This window comes from Ranitomeya variabilis, chromosome 3, assembly GCF_051348905.1.
Source record: "Ranitomeya variabilis isolate aRanVar5 chromosome 3, aRanVar5.hap1, whole genome shotgun sequence".
NCBI classification, from domain to species: domain Eukaryota; kingdom Metazoa; phylum Chordata; class Amphibia; order Anura; family Dendrobatidae; genus Ranitomeya; species Ranitomeya variabilis.
The window spans coordinates 775752737-775780224 of record NC_135234.1 but is presented as its reverse complement, the minus strand read 5'-3'; the positions used below and the strand labels follow the sequence as shown (position 1 = coordinate 775780224).

The following is a 27488-nucleotide window of genomic DNA, read 5'->3' as shown; positions in this document are numbered from 1 at the left end:
GAAAGAGTCAAAACGGCAGAATTGTTTTTTTTGTCACTGCGGCATTGCATTAAAATGCAATAATGGGCGATCAAAAGAACGCATCTGCACCAAAATGGTATAATTAAAAACATCAGCTCGGCACGCAAAAAATAAGCCCTCACTCAACCCCAGATCACGAAAAATGGAGACGTCACGGGTATTATTTTTTTTCTTTTTTTTTTGCAAAGTTTTGATTTTTTTTCACTATTTAGATAAAAAAGAACCTAGACATGTTGTGGGACTGCACATTTTTTGTAATTTCACCACACTTGGATTTTTTTTTCCCATTTTCTAGTACACGACATGGTAAAACCAATGGTGTCGTTCAAAAGTACAACTTGACCCGCAAAAAATAAGCCCTCACATGGCCATTGTGAGATTGCACTTACGTACGGGTTTGGGGAATACTCGCTTGGCAGCGTATTAACACACAAGACCGTATTTTCTTCCAAAAGTTCAACTGGGTTTATTACTCCATAAACCCCAGTGGCAGAAAACACAAAGCAACAATCTTCATAGCACGGCAAAACAAAGTAATAATGTTCACAGCGTGACTCTGTTCCATCAGGACTGTGACCATACGCTCTTGGTCGAGTCCAATATTCAGGCTCGCTCTGGAGCCAAACACACAGTCTGGTATTACCTGCTTGTCAGCGCTGCAGGCTTTCCACTGTCAGTACCACACGGGTCCTGTTTCTGGCTCTGCGGATCCCTGTCCTCACCTCGTGCTGTTCAGGGATCCAGTCCTCCTCCCAGGACTTCCCAACACCCAGGTTACTCGGGATCACACAGATGGCCTGTCCGGGTACAATTCAGGACATCCATCCCCAGCTGGGACCGTCCAATACCCAGGTCACTAGTAGCAAAGTCCCACCACATGCTCTTCAGAGCTTAGCACACCCAACACCGAGGTATCTACCAGGACCTTGCACGTGGACCATTCAGGTCCCCTCACTCACAGCTTAGCACACACAACTTCTGTCGTCAGGTGTCGCCATATTAACTCTGCGGGCAGCGCTGGTGATAGAAATGTCAGAACCAGAAGCTCTGGACGGCAGGCTTTGTCCAGCCACTAAGGTTATAGTGGCTGGGACTTGTAGTACCATCAAGTCTGGCAGTATTGGTGTGTGTACTTCCAGCTGAAGTTATCAGCTCCCTGCTCCAGCTAATTGGAGAGCACCACACCCTACTTAAGCTTCCTGCTGGCAGGTGCCAGCTATAGCTTAGTGTTTTCCTGGCTTGGTGTGCGGCTCCTCCTGCTGGTTTCTTTAGAGTATTCCTGTTTTGACCCTGGTTTCTATCTGACTATTCTTGTGGATCCTGATTTTGTCCATGACGTGACATCCCAGCTCTGACCCTGCTTGGCGACCATTCCTACCTCAGGACAGCAGCCCTTCCATGGGAGCTTTCCACTGGGTCCTATTGTAAAACCAGATCCCTGTGCTGGGGTGAGAGGGTATTGGGATTTCTCTGGAGTCTGCTGGACGGAGTGGCTGGTGCCGAGTCTGTCTGATGTGGCCTCTGGCCGACGTTACAGACTGTTATGTCAGTGGGGAACCTAACAATGGTCTTCAGCGCTGCCATCTCAGTGGCCCCCAGACGTGGACACAAGCGGTGACTTGTCTGGTGCAGAAGAAAGAAAAAAGAAACTTTCCAGCCCCAGACGAAAGCAGGAGCCACAAAATATTGGAATATTACGGGACGTCCGCACTGTAGGGGGCAGAAGTCACACACTGATGCACCCCGTCCTGCATCGCTCATCACCCTCAGGGTCGCACTATCGGTCCGCCATACCTGCTCCTCGATGTCCCACACACAACCCTCAAAATAAAGTATAGCTACGGTTACAGCATGAGGGCACAATCCGGGTGAGGACTGCCCTCCTCCTCACACAGAGAACAGGGAGGCACCACACTGACCTGCGAATAGGGGGCTCTGCTACCTCTGAGAAATGATTTCCTGTCAAAGTATCCCAGGACGATCACCTGATGTGCTTCTAACAAGAAGCTGCCATGTGTCCCACTGACAGGAAGTGCCATGCATTCCAAATACAGGAAGTTTGTGTTCCACTGACAGGAAGTGCCATGCATTCCAAATACAGGAAGTTTGTGTTCCACTGACAGGAAGTGCCATGCATTCCAAATACAGGAAGTTTGTGTTCCACTGACAGGAAGTGCCATGCATTCCAAATACAGGAAGTTTGTGTCCCACTGACAGGAAGTGCCATGCATTCCAAATACAGGAAGTTTGTGTCCCACTGACAGGAAGTGCCATGCATTCCAAATACAGGAAGTTTGTGTTCCACTGACAGGAAGTGCCATGCATTCCAAATACAGGAAGTTTGTGTCCCACTGACAGGAAGTGCCATGCATTCCAAATACAGGAAGTTTGTGTTCCACTGACAGGAAGTGCCATGCATTCCAAATACAGGAAGTTTGTGTTCCACTGACAGGAAGTGCCATGCATTCCAAATACAGGAAGTTTGTGTTCCACAGACAGGAAGTGCCATGCATTCCAAATACAGGAAGTTTGTGTTCCACAGACAGGAAGTGCCATGCATTCCAAATACAGGAAGTTTGTGTTCCACTGACAGGAAGTGCCATGCATTCCAAATACAGGAAGTTTGTGTTCCACTGACAGGAAGTGCCATGCATTCCAAATACAGGAAGTTTGTGTTCCACAGACAGGAAGTGCCATGCATTCCAAATACAGGAAGTTTGTGTTCAACTGACAGGAAGTGCCATGCATTCCAAATACAGGAAGTTTGTGTTCCACTGACAGGAAGTGCCATGCATTCCAAATACAGGAAGTTTGTGTCCCACTGACAGGAAGTGCCATGCATTCCAAATACAGGAAGTTTGTGTTCCACTGACAGGAAGTGCCATGCATTCCAATTACAGGAAGTTTGTGTTCCACAGACAGGAAGTGCCATGCATTCCAAATACAGGAAGTTTGTGTTCCACAGACAGGAAGTGCCATGCATTCCAAATACAGGAAGTTTGTGTTCCACTGACAGGAAGTGCCATGCATTCCAAATACAGGAAGTTTGTGTTCCACTGACAGGAAGTGCCATGCATTCCAAATACAGGAAGTTTGTGTTCCACTGACAGGAAGTGCTATGCATTCCAAATACAGGAAGTTTGTGTTCGACTGACAGGAAGTGCCATGCATTCCAAATACAGGAAGTTTGTGTTCCACTGACAGGAAGTGCCATGCATTCCAAATACAGGAAGTTTGTGTTCCACTGACAGGAAGTGCCATGCATTCCAACTACAGGACGTTTGTGTTCCACTGACAGGAAGTGCCATGCATTCCAAATACAGGAAGTTTGTGTTCCACTGACAGGAAGTGCTATGCATTCCAAATACAGGAAGTTTGTGATCCACTGACAGGAAGTGCTATGCATTCCAAATACAGGAAGTTTGTGTTCCACAGACAGGAAGCGCCATGCATTCCAACTACAGGACGTTTGTGTTCCACTGACAGGAAGTGCCATGCATTCCAAATACAGGAAGTTTGTGTTCCACAGAAAGGACGTACCATTAATTCCAAATACAGGAAGTTTATGTTCCAGATAGGAAGCTTTTTTCTCTTTTCCTTCTTGTCTCTCTGTGTAGTTGCCCAAAAATAAGGGCAGGGCCGACTGCAGCACTCAACGCACCCGGGCATGTGCCGGGGCCCTGAGCAGGTGGGGGTGGAGGGGCCTAGTCGCCGATGGGGACACTGGCATGCTATGGGGGCCCGGTGTCTATGCCAGTGCCCACAATTTGCCCCCCTGCTTACTCAGGGCCCCAGCACTTACTATACTCACCTCTCCCCGCTCCACCGCTGCGGCATCTTCCGCATCTTCTGAATGTGAAGTTCAGGCAGAGGGTGCGATTATGTCACATCTAGAGTTGAGTGAATTTGATCGTGTCCCTGCTTTTTCGGCAAGCTACAGCGCTTACTGAATAGCCTGCAGAGGGAACCCTGATACATGGAGCGCGCCGGCTGATCAGCTGTCCAGTGCCGCAGCTGCCTGTGTCAGTCACAGCACATGCATGGATGGCATGTGTGTTGGGCTCTCCATGCATGTGCTGTGACAGTGACACAGCCGCGACACATGCAGCTGCGGCACTGGACAGCTGATCAGCCAGCGCACTCCATGTATCAGGGTTCCTTCTGTAGCTTATTTGGCAAGTGCTATCGCTTGCCGAATAAGCAGGGACCCGATCAAATTTGTTCAACTCTAGTCACGTCTGGGCGCCCTTTCCCTGAACAGTCAGTGCAGAGAGCCGGAAGACACCAATGGTGAGGAGTCCAGAGCACAGCAGCGGCCAGCGACGAGAGTTCAGTATTTAATTTATTTTGTTTTTGATGTTTGCAGCATCTTATGGGGCCCATCATACACTGGAGCATCATATATGGGGCCCATCATATGCTGGACAATCATATTTTGGGCTCATGATACCCTGGATCATCATATATGGGGCCTATTATATATGGGGCCCATTATACACTGGAGCATCAAATATGGGGTTCACTATACACTGGAGCATCAAATATGGGGCCCATCATACACTGGAGCATCATATATGGGGCCTATTATACACTGGAGCATCATATATGGGGCCCATTATATATGGAGCATTATATATGGGGCCCATTATACACTGGAGCCCATTATACACTGGAGCATCAAATATGGTGCCCATCATACACTGGTGCATCATATATGGGGCCCATTATACACTGGAGCATCATATATGGGGCCCATTATATATGGAGCATTATATATGGGGCCCATTATACACTGGAGCATCAAATATGGTGCCCATCATACACTGGTGCATCATATATGGGGCCCATTATACACCGGAGCATCATATATCGGGCCCATCATACACTGGTGCATCATATATGGGGCCCATTATATATTATTATTACTATTATTTATTTATGTAGCACCATTAATTCCATGGTGCTGTACATGAGAAAGGGGTTACATACAAGGTTATAGATATCATTTACAGTACACAAATTCACAATGACAGACTGGTACAGAGGGGAGAGGACCCTGTCCTTACGGACTTACATTCTACGGGGTGGTGCATTATATGGTGACTATTCTGTATGAAGCATTATATGGGGCCCATTATTCTGTATGGAGCATTATACTGTATGGGGCCCATCATATACTGGAGCATTATATGGAGCCCATCATGTACTGTATGGAGATTATATGGGACCCATTATGTATGGAGCAATATATGGGGCTCATTATTCTTTATGGAACATTATATGGGACCCATTCTTCTTTATGGAGCAATACATGTGGCTCATACTGTATGGAGCATTATATGGGGCCCATTATTCTGTATGAGGCATTATATAGGGCCCATTATTCTGTATGGAGCAATGTATGGTGCCCATAATACCGTATGAGCAACATATGTGGTTCATTATACTGTATGGAGCATTATATGGGGCTCATTCTGTATGGAGCACTATGTGCTGCCTATAATACTGTAAGGAGGACTATGTGGTGCCCAGAATACTAAATGGAGCACTATGTGGTGCCCATAATACTGAATGGAGGACTATGCAGTGCCCATAATAATGTATGGAGGACTATGTGGTGCCCAGAATACTGTGTGGAGGACTATGTGGTGCCCAGAATACTGTATGGAGCACTATGTGGTGCCCATAATACAGTATGGAGGACTATGTGGTGCCCATAATACTGTATAGAGGACTATGCAGTGCCCATAATAATGTATGGAGGACTATGTGGTGCCCAGAATACTGTATGGAGCACTATGTGGTGCCCATAATACAGTATGGAGGACTATGTGGTGCCCATAATACTGTATGGAGGACTATGTGGTGACCATAATACTGTATGGAGGACTATGTGGTGACCATAATACTGTATGGAGGACTATACTGTCCGGTTTATGACCTACCTATTGTAGAATTTACAATAGATATCACTAATGGAATGTAAGAAGTGAATTGGCATTGTACTGTATCTATATTTCTCTGCCATATCGGTGCATCATTAATTGTGGTATGTAATCACACTGACGTGTATCCGCTAAATACTATAAACCTAAAGATATGATACACACTCCATATATTTAGAAAAGTATATAACTTATTGTTTCTACTTTGTGCTTATTAATGTTGTACTTTAATTACCTTGTTAACAATAAATTATATACTTTTCTAAATATATGGAGTATTAGTTGTGGTATGTGTTAAAGGGGCCCACTAAGACTCTTTCGCCTGGGGCCCACGAAAACCTGGAGCCGGCCCTGGATAAGGGATATAATAGATAGCTAGATAATAGACAGATAATATATAGATACATGATTGTGAAGACACGAGGTGTCGGTGGGCGCCCCTGTCCACTAGTCACAACCACATTGACCAGGGATCATCCCAACGAACGCCCGCTCTCCTCTCACCGTGGGTGTAATGCTACTCAGACAGCACAGGGTGAGGATAAAATGTGTGGCAATGCTTTATTGAACGACAAAACAGGCAAGTATCACGTAGAACAGTCCCAGCACAGTACACAAGATGGTGCACATTACAGAATCTTACACTTTTGCGGACTTGACGGGATAAGAGCAGCTGTGATTTCAGAGCTTCCAGGGCCGATTACAAGTCCCAGCACAGTACACAAGATGGTGCACATTACAGAATCTTACACTTTTGCGGATTCGACGGGATAAGAGCAGCTGTGATTTCAGAGCTCCCAGGGCCGATTACACGACCTGTGGCACGCACACAGAGTAGGTAACGACAAGCTTAGGAAGATGACAGTCCATTGAGGTACAAGGCCAGTTGACTAGAGGGTCACAACCTGGCTTCTCCGAACACCTCCATGGAGCCAGGCCACTGGCGGGTCCCAATCCTGTCTTTCTCCAAACATATCCATGGCTCAGCAATGGTCAATGGAGCAGATCTGTATTCTTCCATCCGGGGCCGAGGTCCCCTAAGCTGGCATCTTGTAGAATGACAAATCTGTGTACCTCGTGACTGAGCCATGAAGTCCTGTCTCTGATTCTTTGACTGTTTTTTATGTCTTGGCTGAATCTCTGTCTCTCTCATACAGAGGCATATAACCTCTTTTTATGATTAACACGTGTCCTTTATTCAGTATTCACAGGTAAAGGGGAAGAATGGTGATGAGACCTACTCACATTGATTGATTATACAATCTACTTGTATAGTTTTTCCTCCTCTGTTTTACAAGTCAAACTGGTTGGCCTGGACAATGTGTAATCAACATATCAGCAAACATTAGTAGTAATTCAGGATAAGAGCACAATGTGTCACAGCAAATTGTCAACTTACAAGTAGTGTTGAGCGATACCGTCCGATACTTGAAAGTATCGGTATCGGAAAGTATCGGCCGATACCGGCAAAGTATCGGATCCAATCCGATACCGATACCCGATACCAATACAAGTCAATGGGACTCAAGTATCGGACGGTATTCCTGATGGTTCCCAGGGTCTGAAGGAGAGGAAACTCTCCTTCAGGCCCTGGGATCCATATAAATGTGTAAAAGAAAGAATTAAAATAAAAAATATCGCTATACTCACCCTCCGACGCAGCCTGGACCTCAGCGAGGGAACCGGCAGCGTTGTTTGTTTAAAATTCGCGCTTTTACTTGGTTACGTGAAGTCCCGGCTTGTGATTGGTCAGGGCGGCCATGTTGCCGGGACGCGGACCAATCACAGCAAGCCGTGACGAAATTACGTCACGGCTTGCTGTGATTGGTCCGCGTCCCGGCAACATGGCCGCCATTAACCAATCACAAGCCGGGACGTCACGGGAGGCTGGACACGCGCCCATTTTAAAAAGCGCGCGTGTCCAGCCTCCAGTGACGTCCCGGCTTATGATTGGTCACGGCGCCATGTTGCCGGGACGCGGACCAATCACAGCAAGCCGTGACGAAATTACGTCACGGTTTGCTGTGATTGGTCCGCGTCCCGGCAACATGGCCGCCATTAACCAATCACAAGCCGTGACGTCACGGGAGGCTGGACACGCGCGCTTTTTAAAATGGGCGCGTGTCCAGCCTCCCGTGACGTCCCGGCTTGTGATTGGTTGCGCCGCGATCAACCAATCACAAGCCGGGAGGCTGGACACGCGCCCATTTTAAAATCTCCCATGTGACTGCGACGCAACCAATCACAAAGCCGGGACGTAATTTTAAAATCCTGAAGGACCTGAAATTACGTCACGGCTTGCTGTGATTGGTTGCGTGCCGGTCACATGGGCGGCACGCAACCAATCACAAGCCGGGACTCACGTAAAGGAAAGAAAAGCGCGAATTTTAAACAAAGAACGCTGCCGCTTCCCTCGGTAAGGTGCAGGCTGCGTCGGAGAGGTGAGTATAGCAATATTTTTTATTTAAATTCTCTCTTTTACACATTTTTACATTAATGTTGTTTCGATACCGATACCCGATATCACAAAAATATCGGATCTCGGTATCGGAATTCCGATACAGCAAGTATCGGCCGATACCCGATACTTGCAGTAGCGGAATGCTCAACACTACTTACAAGTCAATATTACAGGCTTGCTCAAGCAAAAGTCTGTTTTCTTGACGAACCAGAAATAAACACATACAATCAAAAGTTAACATATAGATAACAGTCTATTGTTCTTGGCTTGCTGAAAATAGATGTCTGGTTAATTAGGATACAATGCTGTGTCTCCACAATGATAGATAATAAGTAATAGATAGATAATAGATGGATTATACATACAGTGGGGGAAATAAGTATTTGATCCCTTGCTGATTTTGTAAGTTTGCCCACTGACAAAGATATAACAGTCTATAATTTTAAGGGTAGCATTGAGAGCTAGAATATCAAAAATAAAATCCAGAAAATCACATTTTATAAATTTTGTTTGCATTTTGCAGTGAGTAATAAGTATTTGATCCCTCTGGCAAACAAGACTTAATACTTGGTGGTAAAACCCTTGTTGGCAAGCACAGCAGTCAGACGTTATTTGTAGTTGATGATGAGGTTTGCGCACATGTCAGGAGGAATTTTGGTTCACTCCTCTTTGCAGATCATCTGTAAATCATTAAGATTTTGAGGCTGTCGCTTGGCAACTCGGAGCTTCAACTCCCTCCATAAGTTTTCTATGGGATTAAGGCCTGGAAACTGGCTAGCCCACTCCATGACCTTAATGTGCTTCTTTTTGAGCCACTCCTTTGTTGCCTTGGCTGTATGTTTTGGGTTTATTTCCCCCACAGTAGATAGTAGATAAATAAAATAGATAGAAAATAGATGAATGATACATACAGTAGATAATAGATAAATATATAATAAACTAGATGGTGGCCCGATTCTAAAGCATCGGGTATTCTAGAATACGTATGTAGTTTATTTATGAAGATTTCAGAATAATGCAATGAATACACAGGATTCGGATGGCTGGGGGCGACCAATTAGCGAAGCGTGGTTCAAATCCCGCGCCAATTCGCGGCCGGACTGTGTCTGTCACGGATTGTTTGCGGCCGGCCGGGCGCGACCAATCAGTGAAGCCAGGGTCAGCTCCAGGTTTTTGAGGGCCCCGGGCAAAAGAGTCTCACAGCCCACGTGCATGTAACACAGCCCACGTAGTATATAGCACAGCCACGTAGTACAAACACAGCCACGTAGTATATTCACAGCCCACGTAGTATATAACACAGCCCACGTAGTATATAACACAGCCCACGTAGTATATAACACAGCCCACGTAGTATATAGCAATGTGGGCCCCATATCCCTGTTAAAAAAATAATTAAAATAAAAAATACTTATATATTCACCTTCTGGCAGCCCCCGGATCCAGCCCAGGCCTTTAGCGATGCTCCTCGCGACGCTCCGTTCCCAGTAATGCCTTGCGGCAATAACCCGTGAACATGTAGTCTTGCGAGAACGCTACGTCATCTGTGGTCATTGCCGCAATGCATTCTTGGGACCGGAGCGTCTCGAGGAGAGGGAAAGGCTGCCATGGACGCCGGAAGGTGAGAATATAATGACTTTTTTTTATTATTATTATTTTTAACATTATATGTTTTTACTATTGATGCTGCATAGGCCGCATCAATAGTAAAAAGTTGGTCACACTTATAGGGTTAATAGCAGCGTTATCAGGCTGCGTTACACCGAGCATGGTGTAATGCAGTCCATTTAAAGGACTGCTAAAACACTATGTGGGCGCTGACTGGAGGGGAGTATGGAGGGGGCACTGACTGGAGGGGAGTAGGGAGCGGCCAATTCGCGGCCAGACTGTGCCTGTCGCTGATAGGTTGCGGCCGGTTGGGCGCGACCAATCAGCGACGCAGGATTTCCGTTACAGACAAACAGACGTAAGTGGACCTTAGACAATTATATATAGAGATAATATGGCAAGATTTACAGACAAGATATCCGTCGGTGAACGGGATTCGTCCTCCAGGCTCTCATAGCACAGGGAAGTAGCTGATGGATAAATTGTCTGTAAATAATAAAAAGGGGGGAATTGTTATGGTAATTATTTATACTTTGCTTTATCATTCAGATTATTTATATGTCTTTGATAATTTAATATTTTTAATATTAGCTTTCTAAGTGTTATTCATAAAAGCAGTATCACAGGGCAATGTCTCTGATATAGAGGTGCTAAGTTTTAATTGTTCCAGAAGGCATAGGAAACTGGACAGAAGTTCCAAGGACGTCAGACTGGAGAATCCATATAAGGGCTCACACTCACCTGAGAGAAACTCGGATGAGTCTCGCATGTTAATACACGGCACTGCACCCGGCACTCAGATTGGAGCGTGCGGCCGCATAGGAATACATGCAGCCGCACGCTCCGCTCCTGAGTGCCGGTAGCAGGGCCGGGTATTGACGTGCAAGACTCATCCGAGTTTCTCGCAAGTGAGTATGAGCCCTAAGGGAGAGCCGAGTCTGCAGGGATAGCTGTGTCTGCAGCAGCATGCACAGGAGCAGTGTGAGCTCTGCTGAATAAAGCCCCGCCCACGCACACAGCAAACCCCACCCATGAGTTTCTAGAGCTCAGAACTCAGGGGGATTTTGATGAGACATTACAGGAAGTCAGCGGATTCTCAGCCAGTGATCATGTGAGCAGCGCAGGTTATAGAAGGATTTGGGAAAGCAAGGTATTTAGTAAAGTGTTTATCTAGGACAGTTCATTCATATGAAAATGGACTTATAAAGTAATGACCAACCCCTGTAAGTTATTATGTGTCATTTACTGTACGTTTTAAATACCTGTAAATTGTGGGATTACAACAAGACCATTTTTATTTTTACATTTTTGCAACAGACAAAAACAAATAACACTTAATATAAAAACTTTTTTATTTGCTGCAAACTCAACGAGTTGATTTATTTTCCTACCACTAAGAGACAACACGATGTGATCATCTGATTGCTTTTAAAAGACCTTTCTTATACTTAGCAAATCATAAATCCAGTAGTGTGTGCCTTTGCCATAGCTTAGTAGACAATGGAAGGCCTGTGAGCCCCTAGCTGCTACTGCACCCTATGAGCCCCGATACAAAAAGTTGTGTTCTGTGCGACCGCTGCATTAACCCCTTAAGCCCCGAGGGTGGTTTGCACATTAATGACCGGGCCAATTTTTACAATTCTGACCACTGTCCCTTTATGAGGTTATAACTCTGGAACGCTTCAACCGATCCCGGTGATTCTGACATTGTTTTCTTGTGACATATTGTACTTCATGATAGTGGTAAAATTTATTCGATATAACTTGCGTTTATTTGTGAAAAAAATGGAAATTTCGCAATTTTCTAACTTTGAATTTTTATGCCCTTGAATCACAGAGATATGTCACACAAAATACTTAATAAGTAACATTTCCCACATGTCTACTTTACATCAGCACAATTTTGGAACCAAATTTGTTTTTTGTTAGGGAGTTATAAGGGTTAAAAGTTGACCAGCAATTTCTCATTTTTACAACACCATTTTTTTTTTTAGGGACCACATCTCATTTGAAGTCAATTTGAGGGGTCTATATGATAGAAAATAACCAAGTGTGACACCATTCTAAAAACTGCACCCCTCAAGGTGCTCAAAACCACATTCAAGGAGTTTATTAACCCTTCAGGTGTTTCACAGGAATTTTTGGAATGTTTAAATAAAAATGAACATTTAACTTTTTTTCACACAAAATTTATTTCAGCTCCAATTTGTTTTATTTTACCAAGGGTAACAGGAGAAAATGGACCCCAAAAGTTGTTGTACAATTTGTCCTGAGTATGCTGATACCCCATATGTGGGGGTGAACCACTGTTTGGGCGCATGGCAGAGCTCGGAAGGGAAGGAGCGCCATTTTACTTTTCAATGCAAAATTGACTGGAATTGAGATGGGACGCCATGTTGCGTTTGGAGAGCCCCTGATGTGCCTAAACATTGAACCCCCCCACAAGTGACATCATTTTGGAAAGTAGACCCCCTAAGGAACTTATCTAGAGGTGTGGTGAGCACTTTGACCCACCAAGTGCTTCACAGAAGTTTATAATGTAGAACCGCAAAAAAAACAACAAACATAATCACGTTCCTCTCATCGTGTTCTCATACACTTTATGCAGTTAATAGCCTCTGTGTCTGTACTGCTACATACTTAGGCTGATAACTGGTTCATGCAGCTTTACATGAACACCCGAGCCTTACACTATGGCTGGTCCAAATAACTAAAGCAATTGTTACCATCCACCTCTCGTGTCTCCCCTTTTTCCTCATAGTTTGTAGCTTGCGAGCAGCAGGGCCCTCATTCCTCCTGGTATCTGTTTTGAACAAGTCCCCTCTATAAGTTGTAAAGCGCTGCGGAATATGTTGGCGCTATATAAATAAAAATTATTATTATTATTATTATTAACCGTAAAAATAAAAAATCAAATTTTTTCACAAAAATGATCTTTTCCCCCCAATTTTTATTTTCCCAAGGGTAAGAGAAGAAATTAGACCACAAAAGTTGTTGTGCAATTTGTCCTGAGTACAACGATACCCCATATGTGGGGGTAAACCACTGTTTGGGCGCATAGCAGAGCTCGGAAGGGAAGGAGCGCAATTTTACTTTTCATTGCAAAATTGACTGGAATTAAGATGGGACGCCATGTTGCGTTTGGAGAGCCCCTGATGTGCCTAAACATTGAAACCCCCCACAAGTGACACCATTTTGGAAAGTAGACCCCTTAAGGAACTTATCTAGATGTGTGGTGAGCACTTTGAACCCCCAAGTGTTTCACTACAGTTTATTATGCAGAGCCGTGAAAATAAAAAATATTTTTTTTTCCACAAAAATTATTTATTAGCCCCCAGTTTTGCATTTTCCCAAGGGTAACAGGAGAAATTGGACCCCAAAAGTTGTTGTCCAATTTGTCCCGAGTACGCTGATACCCCGTATGTGGGGGGCAACCACTGTTTGGGCGCATGGCAGAGCTCGGAAGGGAAGGAGCGCCATTTGGAATGCAGACTTAGATGGATTGGTCTGCAGGCGTCACGTTGCATTTGCAGAGCCCCTGATGTACCCAAACAGTACAAACCCCCCACAAGTGACCCCATATTGGAAACTAGACCTCCCAAGGAACTTATCTAGATATGTTGTGAGAACTTTGAACCCCCAAGTGTTTCACTACAGTTTACAAAGCAGAGCCGTGAAAATAAAAAAATTCTTTTTTTTCCCACAAAAATGATTTTTAGCCCCCCAAATTTTTATTTTCCCAAGGATAACAAGAAAACTTGGACCCCAAAAGTTGTTGTCCAATTTGTCCCGAGTACGCTGATACCCCATATGTTGGGGTAAACCCCTGTTTGGGCGCATGGCCGAGCTCGGAAGGAAAGGAGCACTGTTTTACTTTTTCAACGCAGAATTGGCTGGAATTGAGATCGGACACCATGTCGCGTTTGGAGAGCCCCTGATGTGCCTAAACAGTGGAAACTCCCAATTCTAACTGAAACCCTAATCCAAACACACCCCTAACCCTAATCCCAACGGTAACCGTAACCACACCCCTAACCCTGACACACCCCTAACCCTAATCCCAACCGTAAATGTAATCCAAACCCTAACCCTAACTTTAGCCCCAACCCTAGTCCCAACCCTAACCCTAACCCTAGCCCTAATCCTAATGGGAAAATGGAAATAAATACATTTTTTTAATTTTATTATTTTTCCCTGACTAAGGAGGTAATGAAGGGGGGTTTGATTTACTTTTATAGCGTTTTTTTATATCGGATTTTTATGATTGGCAGCTGTCACACACTAAAAGACGCTTTTTATAGCAAAAAAGTTTTTGCGTCTCCACATTTTGAGACCTATAATTTTTCCATATTTTGGTCCACAGAGTCATGTGAGGTCTTGTTTTTTTGCGGGACGAGTTGACGTTTTTATTAGTAACATTTTCGGGCACATGACATTTTTTGATTGCTTTTTATTCCGATTTTTGTGAGGCACAATGACCAAAAACCAGCTATTCATGAATTTCTTTTGGGGGGGGCGCTTATACCGTTCCACGTTTGGTAAAATTGATAAAGCAGTTTTATTCGTCGGGTCAGTACGATTACAGCGATACCTCATTTATATCATTTTTTTATGTTTTGGCGCTTTTATACGATAAAAGCTATTTTATAGAAAAAATAATTATTTTGGTATCGCTTTATTCTGAGGACTATAACTTTTTCATTTTTTTGCTTATGATGCTGTATGGAGGCTTGTTTTTTGCGGGACAAGATGACGTTTTCAGTGGTACCATGGTTATTTATATCCATCTTTTTGATCGCGTGTTATTCCACTTCTTGTTCAGCGATATGATAATAAAGCGTTGTTTTTTGGCTCGGGTTTTTTTTTTCTTACGGTGTTCACTGAAGGGGTTAACTAGTGGGACAGTTTTATAGGTTGGGTCGTTACGGACGCGGCGATACTAAATATGTGTACTTTTATTGTTTTGTTTTTTTTAATTTAGATAAAGAAATGTATTTATGGGAATAATAAATATTTTTTTTTTCTTTATTTAGGAATTTTTTTTATATATTTTTTTTTTTACAGACGTGGAATTTTTTTTTTTTTTTTTACTTTGTCCCAGGGCAGGCCATCACAGATCGCTGATCTGACAGTTTGCACAGCACTCTGTCAGATCAGCGATCTGACTGACAGCGCTGCAGGCTTACCAGAGCCTGCACTGGACCCGGATGCAGCCCTGCGGCCATTTTGGATCCGGGGCCTGCAGGGATAGGAGGTAAGAGACGCTTGGAGCAACGCGATCACATCGCGTTGCTCCGGAGGTCTCAGGGAAGCCCGCAGGGAGCCCCCTCCCTGCGCGATGCTTCCCTATACCGCCGGAACACTGCGATCATGTTTGATCGCAGTGTGCCGGGGGTTAATGTGCCGGGGGCGGTCCGTGACCGCTACTGGCACATAGTGCCGGATGTCAGCTGCGATAGCTGACACCCGGCCACGATCGGCCGCGCTCCCCCCGTGAGCGCGGCCGATCGCTTATGACGTACTATCCCGTCGGTGGGAATTAAGGCCCACCCCACCTCGACGGGATAGTACGTCATATGGGATTAAGGGGTTAAATAGCAGTATTTATGAGGTACAACAGTGCCATTGGACACAAAGTGCAGCTTCTGTGTATAAATGGCACTGCAGAATTGAGATTCTAAGTATGCAATATAAAATTGTTTAGGAGGTGTTAAAGTGGACAAAGAAACGCTGATATTTTTACATACATTTTACAAATCCTAAATTATAGGAAAAACATGAAAACAGTTTCTCTGCTATATGATTTCCTTGACTATTAAAAGATTTGTTAGTTTTATAACTTGCTTTTCACATTGAGAACATGAGTACGGCTTCCCCTCCAAAGTGAGCACACTTAAATGACCATTAGATTTTGATTTCTGGGTATAACCTTTCCCACAATCTGGCCAGAAAATGGCATCTCCGCAATGTGAATCCTCTGATGTTTGACAAAACCTGATTTGTGGGTAAAACATTTCCTACATTGTAAACAAGAAAAAGGTTTCTTCCCTGTGTGAATTCTTAGATGTTCCGCAAGACTTGATCTCTGAGTAAAACATTTTCCACATTCTGAGCATGAAAATGGCCTTTCCCCTGTATGAGTTCTTAGATGTTCAATAAGAATTGAGTTTTGGTTAAAACCTTTCCCACATTCTGGACATAAATATGGCTTCTCTCCTGTGTGAATTCTCCGATGTCTCCCAAGAGAATCCTTATGCATAAAGAATTTCCCACATTCAGAACATGAATATGGCTTCTCTCCCGTGTGAATTCTATGATGTTTCAAAAGAGAATCCTTATGCATAAAGGATTTCTCACATTCAGGACATGAAAATGGCTTCTCCCCTGTGTGGCTTCTCTGATGTTTCTCAAGAGAATTTTTATGCTTAAAGCATTTCCCACATTCAGGACATGAAAATGGCTTATCTGCTGTGTGATATCGTTGATGTAGAAGAAGAGCTGATTTCTGACAAAAACATTTTCCACATTTCAAACACGAGAACGGCTTCTCCCCAGTGTGAATTCTTAAGTGGTCCACAAAATTTGATTTACGGGTAAAACTTTTTCCACATTCTGAGCATAAAAATGACCTTTTATCCTTACAAGTGTTCTCGTGAATTGAAAGATTAGATTTCTTCCTAAAACGTTTTACATGATCAAATGCAAAAAGGTTTCCAGGTCTGTGTCCAGTTATATTTTTGCCACTCAGTGATTGATTGTCTTCTACTTCATAAATAGGAGACATAAGGACATTTCCATAGGAGCTCCTCATCCATTCTTCATCTGGAAAAAGAAACAACATTGTAATATTTTATAAAATTGTTATCAAAGACAATCATGTTCAAACTGAAGTCTGATCTCTGAAAATCTAAAAATATTTAAGAATAAAAACACATTTAACCCCTCAATCCCATATGACGCACTATCCCATCAAGGTGACCTGGGACTTAATTCCCAATGACGGGATAGTACGTCATATGCGATCGGCTGCGCTCACGGGGGGAGCGTGGCCGATCGCGGCCAGGTGTCAGCTGACTATCGCAGCTGACATCCGGCACTATGTGCCAGGAGCGGTCACGGACCGCCCCCGGCACACTGCGATCAAACATGATTGCAGTGTTCTGGCGGTACAGGGAAGCATCGCGCAGGGAGGGGGCTCCCTGCGTGCTTCCCTGAGACCCTCGGAGCAACGCGTCTCTTACCTCCTCTCCCTGCAAGCCCCGGATCCAAAATGGCCGCAGGGCTGCATCCGAGTCCTGCAGGGAGGTGGCTTACCAAGTGCCTGCCCAGAGCAGACACTGGTAAGCCTGCAGCGCTATAAGTCAGATTGCTGATCTGACAGAGTGCTGTGCAAACTGTCAGATCAGCGATCTGTGATGTCCCCCCCTGGGACAAAGTAAAAAAAAAAATTTCCACATGTGTAAAATAAAAAATAAAAAATTCCTAAATAAAGAAAAAAAAATTTTTTTATTCCCATCAATACATTTCTTTATCTAAGTAAAAAAAACAATAAAAGTACACATATTTAGTATCGCCGCGTCCGTAATGACCCGACCTATAAAACTGTCCCACTAGTTAACCCCTTCAGTGAACACCGTTAAAAAAAAACGATGCAAAAAACAACGCTTTATTATCATACTGCCGAACAAAAAGTGGAATAACACGCGATCAAAAAGACAGATATAAATAACCATGGTACCACTGAAAACGTCATCTTGTCCCGCAAAAAACGAGCCACCATACAGCATCATCAGCGAAAAAATAAAAAAGTTATAGTCCCCAGAATAAAGCGATGCCAAAATAATTATTTTTTTCTATAAAATAGTTTTTATCGTATAAAAGCGCCAAAACATAAAAAAATGATATAAATGAGGTATTGCTGTAATCGTACTGACCCGAAGAATAAAACTGCTTTATCAATTTTGCCAAACGTGGAACGGTATAAACGCCCCCCCCCCAAAAGAAATTCATGAATAGCTGGTTTTTGGTCATTCTGCCTCACAAAAATCGGAATAAAAAGCGATCAAAAAATGTCATGTGCCCGAAAATGTTACTAATAAAAAGGTCAACTCGTCCCGCAAAAAACAAGACCTCACATGACTCTGTGGACCAAAATATGGAAAAATTATAGGTCTCAAAATGTGGAGACGCAAAAACTTTTTTGCTATAAAAAGCGTCTTTTAGTGTGTGACGGCTGCCAATCATAAAAAAGGAGATTTTTGTGTACTCACCGTAAAATCTCTTTCTCTTAGCCTCTAATTGGGGGACACAGGACCATGGGTGTTATGCTGCTGTCCACTAGGAGGCGACACTATGCATAATCTGAAAAAGATTAACTGTGGCTCCTCCTGTGCAGTATACACCCCTGGACGGCATCAGCCTTCTCCAGTTTTGTGCCAAAGCAGTAGGAGGAACGTAACATGAATAACATAATTATGCCTGTAAGAAGGCAACTATGTACGAGCTCAAGAAACAATATGAGAACTCAACAGTTACAACAGCCCGGAAAGGGCAACAGGGTGGGAGCTGTGTCCCCCAATTAGAGGCTAAGAGAAAGAGATTTTACGGTGAGTACACAAAAATCTCCTTTACTCTGTCGCCTCATTGGGGGACACAGGACCATGGGACGTCCTAAAGCAGTCCCTGGGTGGGAAGCAATGGACGAATATTGTGCAGACAGGCCCGTACACTTAGGGCACCGCCGCCTGCAGGACACGTCTACCCAGGCTCGCGTCCGCTGAGGACTGGGTATGAACCCTGTAGTGTTTAGTAAATGTGTGTAAGCTAGTCCAAGTGGCCGCCTTACACACTTGTTGTGCCGAAGCCTGGTGCCGAATGGCCCAGGAGGCCCCTACCGCCCGTGTAGAGTGTGCCGTAACACCGGCTGGAAGAGGAGGATTCTTAAGGCGGTACGCCTCTTGTATGGTGGATTTGATCCACCTGGCAAGAGTAGCTTTGGAAGCTGGCCTACCCTTGTGGCCGCCTTCCGGAAGGAGGAAAAGAGAATCAGACCTCCGGAAGGACGCAGTCCTAGACACGTATATATGCAAAGGCCTGACAAGGTCAAGCGTATGCAGAGTCTTCTCCACTCTATGAACCGGAACCGGACAAAGGGATGGTAGAGAAATTTCCTCATTGAGGTGGAAGTCGGACCAACCCTCGGAAGGAAGGATGGGACCGTACGAAGAACTACCTTGTCCTGGTGAAATACCAGGAAAGGCCATCTGCAGGAGAGTGCTGTCAGTTCAGACACCCTGCGTAGTGAGGTGATTGCCACCAGGAAAAACCACCTTCTGGGAGAGAAAGGCGGAGCGGGACCTCCTTAAGGGGTTCGAAGGGTGGTTCCTGCAATGCTGTCAGGACCAGGTTGAGGTCCCACGTTTCTAGTGGTCGTCTGTAGGGGGGAACCAATTGGGAAACCCCCTGAAGGAAAGTCCTTACTTGCGGCTTGGTAGCAATGCGCTTTTGGAAAAGCACTGAGAGGGCTGACACCTGGCTCTTAAGCGAGCCCAATGACAGCCTGGCCTCCAGACCCGCTTGGAGAAAACCAAGAACTTTGGGTAGGGAATAAGGGAGTGGGATCTGGCCACGAGATTCGCACCAGGTAAAGAAACACTTTCCAGGTACAGTAATAAATCTTGGCAGAGGTTGGTTTCCGTGCTCTGATCATGGTTCCAATGACATCTGCCGAGAGCCCTGCCTGGGTTAGAACCCAGGTCTCCAGGGCCACGCCGTCAAATTGAGAGCCCCTGAGTTCTGGTGGTAGAACGGCCCTTGTGATAGAAGATCGTGGCGGTCGGGGAGACGCCAGGGAGCGTCTGCTGTGAGTTGTACGATGTCGGCGTACCATGTACGTCTGGGCCAGTCCGGTGCAATGAGGATGGTTGGAACTCCCTCTTGTTTGATCTTCCTCACCACTCTGGATATCAGGGGGAGAGGTGAAAAAATATACAGAAGCTGGAACTGGGTCCAGTCCTGAACCAGAGCGTCTGCTCCGAGCGACCGCAGATCGTGTGTTCTGGCAATGAAGTTGGAGACCTTGGCATTGAAATGGGATGCCATTAGGTCCACATCCGGGGTCCCCCAGCGGAGACAGATCTGTTGAAAAATTTCGGGATGGAGAGACCACTCTCCCGAGTCTATTCCTTGTCGGCTGAGGAAGTCTGCTTCCCAGTTGTCCACACCCGGAGCGTGGACCACCGAAAGGACCGACCCTGTGTCCTCCGCCCAGCGGAGGATATGTGGCACTTCCCGCATCGCTTGGGTACTGCGGGTCCCCCCTTGATGAGTCACCTATGCCACAGCCGTGGCATTGTCCGACTGTATCCTGATGTGAGAGGCTGCCAGTAAGTGATGGAAAGCCCTCAATGCCAGAAGGATGGCACGAATTTCCAGGATGTTGATGGGCATGGACGCTTCCGCTGAAGACCACTTGCCCAACAGGAGCCCGCAGCTGGGCTGGGGTCCCTGGATGCAGGCGCAGTGTGCTGGCCCATTGCTGGGAGCTGTAGGATGCTGCCTGTACAGGCCCTACCTGAGGTGTCTCAACCTAATACCCCCAGAGGGGGATAGGGAGGGTGCTGTTGTCACCTTCAGGGGCCTTTATCCTCGCCTCGACCTCAACCCAGAAACCAAAGGGAATTGGGGAAGGGGGGGGGGGGGATCTCGACTTCGAACCAGCACCCGAGGGACTGGGGAAGGAGCAGCATGGGGAATAGCCATCTCAACTTCAACTGGGCACCCCATAATAGGGGGTCGAGGAAGGAGCCATGCCGGGAGTCTCACAAGAGACCCTCTTTCTTCATCTGCTAGTCGGAGGGCCAGTGCCTTATCCTTGGGAAGGAGCACTAGACCCCTGGAAGTGTTGAATAACATTCCCAGGAAAGTCAGGGACTGACTCGGGGTTGGTGATGACTTTTGTAGGTTGATTAACCAGCCCATGCGACTGAGAGTATCGGTTGTGATTGAGACGCTGAGCTCGCATTCCTTGAAGGTGGGAGCCTAGATGAGTAGGTCGTCCAGGTATGGAACGACTACTACTATGCCTCTAGAATGCAGGACGTCCATGGTTGCTGCCATGACCTTGGTGAAGACTCTGGGAGCCGTGGCGAGTCCAAAGGGGAGAGCCACTAATTGGTAGTGGTCCTGGCCTATTGCGAACCTGAGAAACCTCTGATGGGCAGGTGCAATGGGTATATGCACGTATGTCTATGGAGGCGAGATATTCTCCCTTCTCCATGGACGCAAGATGAACCGAAGGGACTCCATGCGGAAGTGACGGACCCGTACATATTTGTTGGGCTGTTTTAGGTCTAGTATGGGCCGTACGCTGCCTCCTTTCTTGGGAACTACGAACAGATTGGAGTAGAACCCTCGGAAGCGGTCGGTCGTGGGTACCGGTACTATGACTCCTGATTAACAAAGCGAGGAGACCGCTTGGTGGTAGGCTCGAGCCTTGGCTGGCGGTTTTGCAAAAGTCGGCCGCCTACTGGTGTGGTGTTTTCCGGAGTCCGTGAGTCATGAGGAGGAGAAGTCTGGATTTTCCTCCTCTGGGCTTAGACTGGCCTGCTTTTGACTGCCAGGTCTTGTCCGACCTTTGCGTCGATCGTGAGTTGTCCCTGCGTGGGGAACGGTTACGATTTTGTACCGGACGTGAGACGGACCAGCCGGAGGAATTCCGAAAGGATCGGAATCGAGTTTGGTTACGCTTCTTGTAAGTGCGTTTAGGTTTCAGTTGGGGAAGAGAAGTACTCTTACCCCCTGTGGCGTTGGATATCAGTGTCCAACTGTTCACCGAAAAGACTCCCACTGAGGTAGGGGAAGTGCGTGAGGGACTCCTTTGAGGCTGCGTCCGCTTTCCATTCCCGCAGCCAGAGGATACACCGAATCGTGATGGCGTTTGATGCTATCCCCGCGACTCCCCTTGCTGAAACCAGAGCTGCATGGAGCATGTAATCTGCTACAACTGCAATTTGAACCGCTTGGCCCGACAGTTCAGGAGCGGATGCTTGGAAGGCTTGTAAATTCTTTGCCCAGGTCAGGATGACCTTGGCAGCCCAAGCTGAGGCGAACGCGGGAGCCATGGATGCCCCTGCTGCCTTGAAAATTGAACGAGCCATGCGTTCTACCTGCCGGTCTGCTACGTCCCTTGAGGGTTGAGCTATCTGGCAGTGAAAGGAGGGTCTGTGCTGCTAGCCTGGAGACTTTTAATCCACTTCAGGTGGATCTGTCCATTCCTTGGTGTCCTTCTGTGGGAAGGGGTACCTCGCCCCCAGATATTTGCGATTAGCGAATTTTTTCTCAGGCTGTAGAGCTGTTTAAGGATCGCCTTAAACTCTGGGTGGTTAGAGAAAACCTTAGGCGGCTTCAGAGGTCCTGCAAAGGAAATCTTATGTTCTGGGACCTCTGGTGGCGGATCAGAAATGTCCAGAACCCGATGGATGGACGATATTATGTCCTCAACTAGCGCTGTATTGCTAGGAGGGATTGGCATCAGGGACCCCTCCGTTTCTCTGTCCGAGTCAGAGTCGCAGATGCCTTCCGAATCCTGTGTATCACTGAGGCGTCCCCTGCTGGGTGAGCTGGGGAGGAGGCCTTCTCTGGTTGGGGATTGCGGAGATCTGCATTGTCTGTCACTGGAAAGGGACGGTCTAGATGACCTGGAGCAACGGTGTCTCTCCCTAGAGGGGGATGACCGTGTGCTATGGGATGACGCAGATGGACTTGATCTATGGATCCGCTTGCGTCCTGACCTAGACGTGGATGTGCCAGAGTCATCTTGTTCCTGAGTCAAGCTCTCCCGTTGTTGGGTAACGGTCATAGCCGGGGCATGACCCTGCAGAGCCTGAAGCAATGTGGAAGTTAGGTTATCTATAGACTGCGTCATAGATTGCGATAACTGAGTAGCCCAGTCCGGCGTGGCATTAGACACCGAGGCATTGGCAGGGGCTTCTTGAGGCTGTGACACAGTAGTTTGTATACAGTTCTGACCATGCGGGTCCGTGCTACTACTGGGGAGAGCGGTCCCACAGGCTGTGCAGAATGCATAATAGCAGATCTGCCTGGTTCTCTTGGACCTTGAGCCCTGCATAGTGCACAAAGTGCAGAGGTGCTGCCAGCAGATGGACCTTACAGGGGTAGAGAACCTACAGGGGAGTCTTATAGGTAATATGGATTCACAGCTGAGTAAAAATAACCCAGCTGTGATCTTACCCCACCAGTGTGCCCCGAGGTCCAGCACCGAAGATCCACAGTCCTGTGCCCCCCGGAGACTGGCTGCCTGGTCCTGGTCCTGCAGACCGGGAGATGCAGGGTTAATCTGCAGCCGAAAATGGCTGCAGAGACAGAGGAGAGAGGAGGAGGAGGGGGCGGAGAGCTGGAAAAAGGCGGCAAGGCTATAAAAAACCTGCCCTTTCTGTCTCGATCCGCCCCTTGTATGACACTGTAGAGTGTCATATTTGTCATCCGGGGGGCGGGCCGGGGGGCGGAGAGGAGGCTGCTGCTTCAGCTAGGCCGAAGCCGGGGCCTAAATTAGATGCCTGAGGCCCAGAAGGGCTCCAGGCCGGCGCGAAAGTCCGGGAGGGGGTCGGATCTGAACCGGACCCCTCCGGATTTGAAGGCAGGATGGCGGTGGGGCTATAAGCGGAAGCCCGGTGAGGGGTCCCCCTGAGGCAGTAGAGAGCTGGTGCTGCCGCAGAGACAGGGACGCTGGGAGCCCTGTGTCTGTATGTGCCATGCCTGCCTGCACTCCCCCCGGCCCCAACAGGAGCCCGCAGCTGGGCTGGGGTCCCTGGATGCAGGCGCAGTATGCTGGCCCACTGCTGGGAGCTGTAGGATGCTGCCTGTACAGGCCCTACCTGAGGTGTCTCAACCTAATACCCCCAGAGGGGGATAGGGAGGGTGCTGTTGTCACCATCAGGGGCCTTTATCCTCGCCTCGACCTCAACCCAGAAACCAAAAGGAATTGGGGAAGGAGGGGGGTCTCGACTTCGAACCAACACCCGAGGGGTTGGGGAAGGAGCAGCATGGGGAATAGCCATCTCAACTTCAACTGGGCACCCCATAATAGGGGGCCGAGGAAGGAGCCATGCCGGGGGTCTCACAGGAGACCCTCTTTTCTTCATCTGTAATCCCGTCGAAAAACGGGAAACGGAGTAAAACGGAGTAAAAATCTTTAGGTGTGCCTCCTTTGCGACACTAAGCAAAAACTGGAGAAGGCTGATGCCGTCCAGGGGTGTATACTGCACAGGAGGAGCCACAGTTAATCTTTTTCAGATTATGCATAGTGTCGCCTCCTAGTGGACAGCAGCATAACACCCATGGTCCTGTGTCCCCCAATGAGGCGACAGAGTAATCCGCTATAAAAGCAAATCAAACCCCCCTTCATCACCCCCCCTTAGTTAGGGAAAAATAATAAAATTTAAAAAATGTATTTATTTCCATTTTCCCGTTAGGGTTAGGGCTATAATTTAGGGCTACGGTTAGGGCTAGGGTTAGAGCTAGGGTTAGGGCTAGCGTTAGGGTTGGGGCTAGGGTTGGGGCTAGGGTTGGGGCTAAAGTTAGGGTTGGGGCTAAAGTTAGGGTTAGGGTTCGGGCTAAAGTTAGGGTTAGGGTTGGGGCTAAAGATAGGGTTAGGGTTTGGATTACATTTACGGTTGGGATTAGGGTTGGGATTAGAGTTAGGGGTGTGTCAGGGTTAGGGGTGTGGTTAGGATTACAGTTGGGATTGGGGTTAGGGGCGTGTTTGGATTAGGGTTTCAGTTAGAATTGGGGAGTTTCCACTGTTTAGGCACATCAGCGGCTCTCCAAACGCGACATGGTGTCCGATCTCAATTCCAGCCAATTCTGTGTTGAAAAAGTAAAACAGTGCTCCTTCCCTTCTGAGCTCTCCCGTGCGCCCAAACAGGGGTTTACCCCCACATATGGGGTATCAGCGTACTCGGGACAAATTGGACAACAACTTTTGGGGTCCAAGTTCTCTTGTTACCCTTGGGAAAATAAAAATTGGGGGGGCTAAAAATCATTTTTGTGGGAAAAAATAGATTTTTTATTTTCACGGCTCTGCGTTGTAAACTGTAGTGAAACACTTGGGGGGTCAAAGTTCTTTGGGAGGTCTAGTTTCCAATATGGGGTCACTTATGGGGGTTTCTACTGTTTGGGTACATCAGGGGCTCTGCAAATGCAACGTGAGGCCGGCAGACCAATCCATCTAAGTCTGCATTCCAAATGGCGCTCCTTCCCTTCTGAGCTCTGCCATGCACCCAAACAGTGGTTCCCCCCCACATATGGGGTATCAGCGTACTCAGGACAAATTGGACAACAACTGTTACCCTTGGGACAATACAAAACTGGGGGCTAAAAAATAATTTTTGTGGATTTTTTTTTTTTTTTCACGGCTCTGCGTTATAAACTGTAGTGAAACACTTGAGGGTTCAAAGCTCTCAAAACACATCTAGATAAGTTCCTTAGGGGGCCTACTTTCCAAAATGGTGTCACTTGTGGGGGGTTTCAATGTTTAGGCACATCAGGGGCTCTCCAAACGCAACATGGCGTCCCATCTTAATTCCAGTCAATTTTGCATTGAAAAGTTAAATGGCGCTCCTTCCCTTCCGAGCTCTGCCATGCGCCCAAACAGTGGTTTACACCCACATATGGGGTATCAGCGTACTCAGGACAAATTGCACAACAACTTTTGGGGTCCAATTTCTTCTCTTACCCTTGGGAAAATAAAAAATTGGGGGCGAAAAGATCATTTTTGTGAAAAAATATGATTTTTTATTTTTACGGCTCTGCATTATAAACTTCTGTGAAGCACCTGGTGGGTCAAAGTGCTCACCACACATCTAGATAAGTTCCTTACGGGGTCTACTTTCCAAATGGTGTCACTTGTGGGGGGTTTCAATGTTTAGGCACATCAGGGGCTCTCCAAACGCAACATGGCGTCCCATCTCAATTCCAGTCAATTGCATTGAAAAGTTAAATGGCGCTCCTTCCCTTCCGAGCTCTGCCATGCGCCCAAACAGTGGTTTACCCCCACATATGGGGTATCGTCGTACTCAGGACAAATTGTATAACAACATTTGGGGTGCATTTTCTCCTGTTACCCTTGGTAAAATAAAACAAATTGGAGCTGAAATAAATTTTGTGTGAAAAAAAGTTAAATGTTCATTTTTATTTTTAAACATTCCAAAAATTCCTGTGAAGCACCAGAAGGGTTAATAAACTTCTTGAATGTGGTTTTGAGCACCTTGAGGGGTGCAGTTTTTAGAATGGTGTCACACTTGGTTATTTTCTATCATATAGACCCCTCAAAATGACTTCAAATGAGATGTGGTCCCTTAAAAAAAAATGGTGTTGTAAAAATGAGAAATTGCTGGTCAACTTTTAACCCTTATAACTCCCTAACAAAAAAATTTTGGTTCCAAAATTGTGCTGATGTATAGTAGACATGTGGGAAATGTTACTTATTAAGTATTTTGTGTGACATATCTCTTTGATTTAAGGGCATAAAAATTCAAAGTTGGAAAATAGCGACATTTTTGCCAAATTTCCTTTTTTTTTTTTTTACAAATAAACGCAAGTTATATCAAAGAAATTTTACCACTATTATGAAGTACAATATGTCACGAGAAAACAAGGACAGAATCGCCAAGATCCGTTGAAGCGTTCCAGAGTTATAACCTCATAAAGGGACATTAACGTGCAAACCACCCTCGGGGCTTAAGGGGTTAAAGGGGGAAAAACCAAGACAATAGAAATGCCAGAATTGCTCCTTTTTCCAGCACAAAAATGCATCAAAAAGTGATTGAAATCCAATATGTATCTCAAAAATGCATCAATAAGACTATAGTTCAGCATACAAACAAAAAAAACCTCGCACATCCTTCAACAGAAAAATGAGAAAAGTTATGACTCTTGGAAGAAGGGGAGAAAAAATAAAGTCCTAAAAATGAAAATTGGCCATAGCGAGAAAGGGTAAGTCCTGCACGTGAAGTCACATCCTCCAACCAGAGCTTCACTTGTGGATGTTTTCAGTAAACTCACTCTGCAAGAAATCCATGAAGATTTAAGAAGGGCTCTTACCCTTCAATGCCGTGAATACAGGTTCTTCGAGTTCACTCTTCATTCCACCTTGGTTTTCCTGTAAAGATCCCACGTTAAGGAAAGCAGAAAAAGTTTCTTACATCACTCAGGATAATAATTGAAAGGCATGAGCCAAGTTGGGATAAATATAACACGGATTTTCTCAAGGGGCGATCAGAAAGGATCAACATCCAACCAAATGTTTTATACATCATTGGTATTTTGCTACATGAAATGATCTCGGAGTCTGAACTCGCCAGATTGAAATATGACAACCAACGATCATGCGTTTATAGATGGCCCCATACACTTAAGATTACATTGGCCAGTGA

The 27488-nt window shown here is 46.1% G+C and overlaps 2 protein-coding genes across 2 annotated transcripts in view; both read right to left on the bottom strand.

The window, feature by feature from the left end:
* The window catches only part of LOC143817844 (uncharacterized), a 57521-nt gene that overhangs the window by 12693 nt on the left and 17340 nt on the right, over positions 1-27488 (bottom strand). Inside the window, 3 exon segments of the mRNA XM_077299308.1 lie at positions 15832-15982; positions 15985-16857; positions 27157-27214. Of these exon segments, the coding sequence (XP_077155423.1) occupies positions 15832-15982; positions 15985-16857; positions 27157-27214 (1082 nt within the window).
* The window catches only part of LOC143817459 (uncharacterized), a 277468-nt gene that overhangs the window by 235074 nt on the left and 14906 nt on the right, over positions 1-27488 (bottom strand). The gene's annotated exons all lie outside the window — the stretch shown is intronic.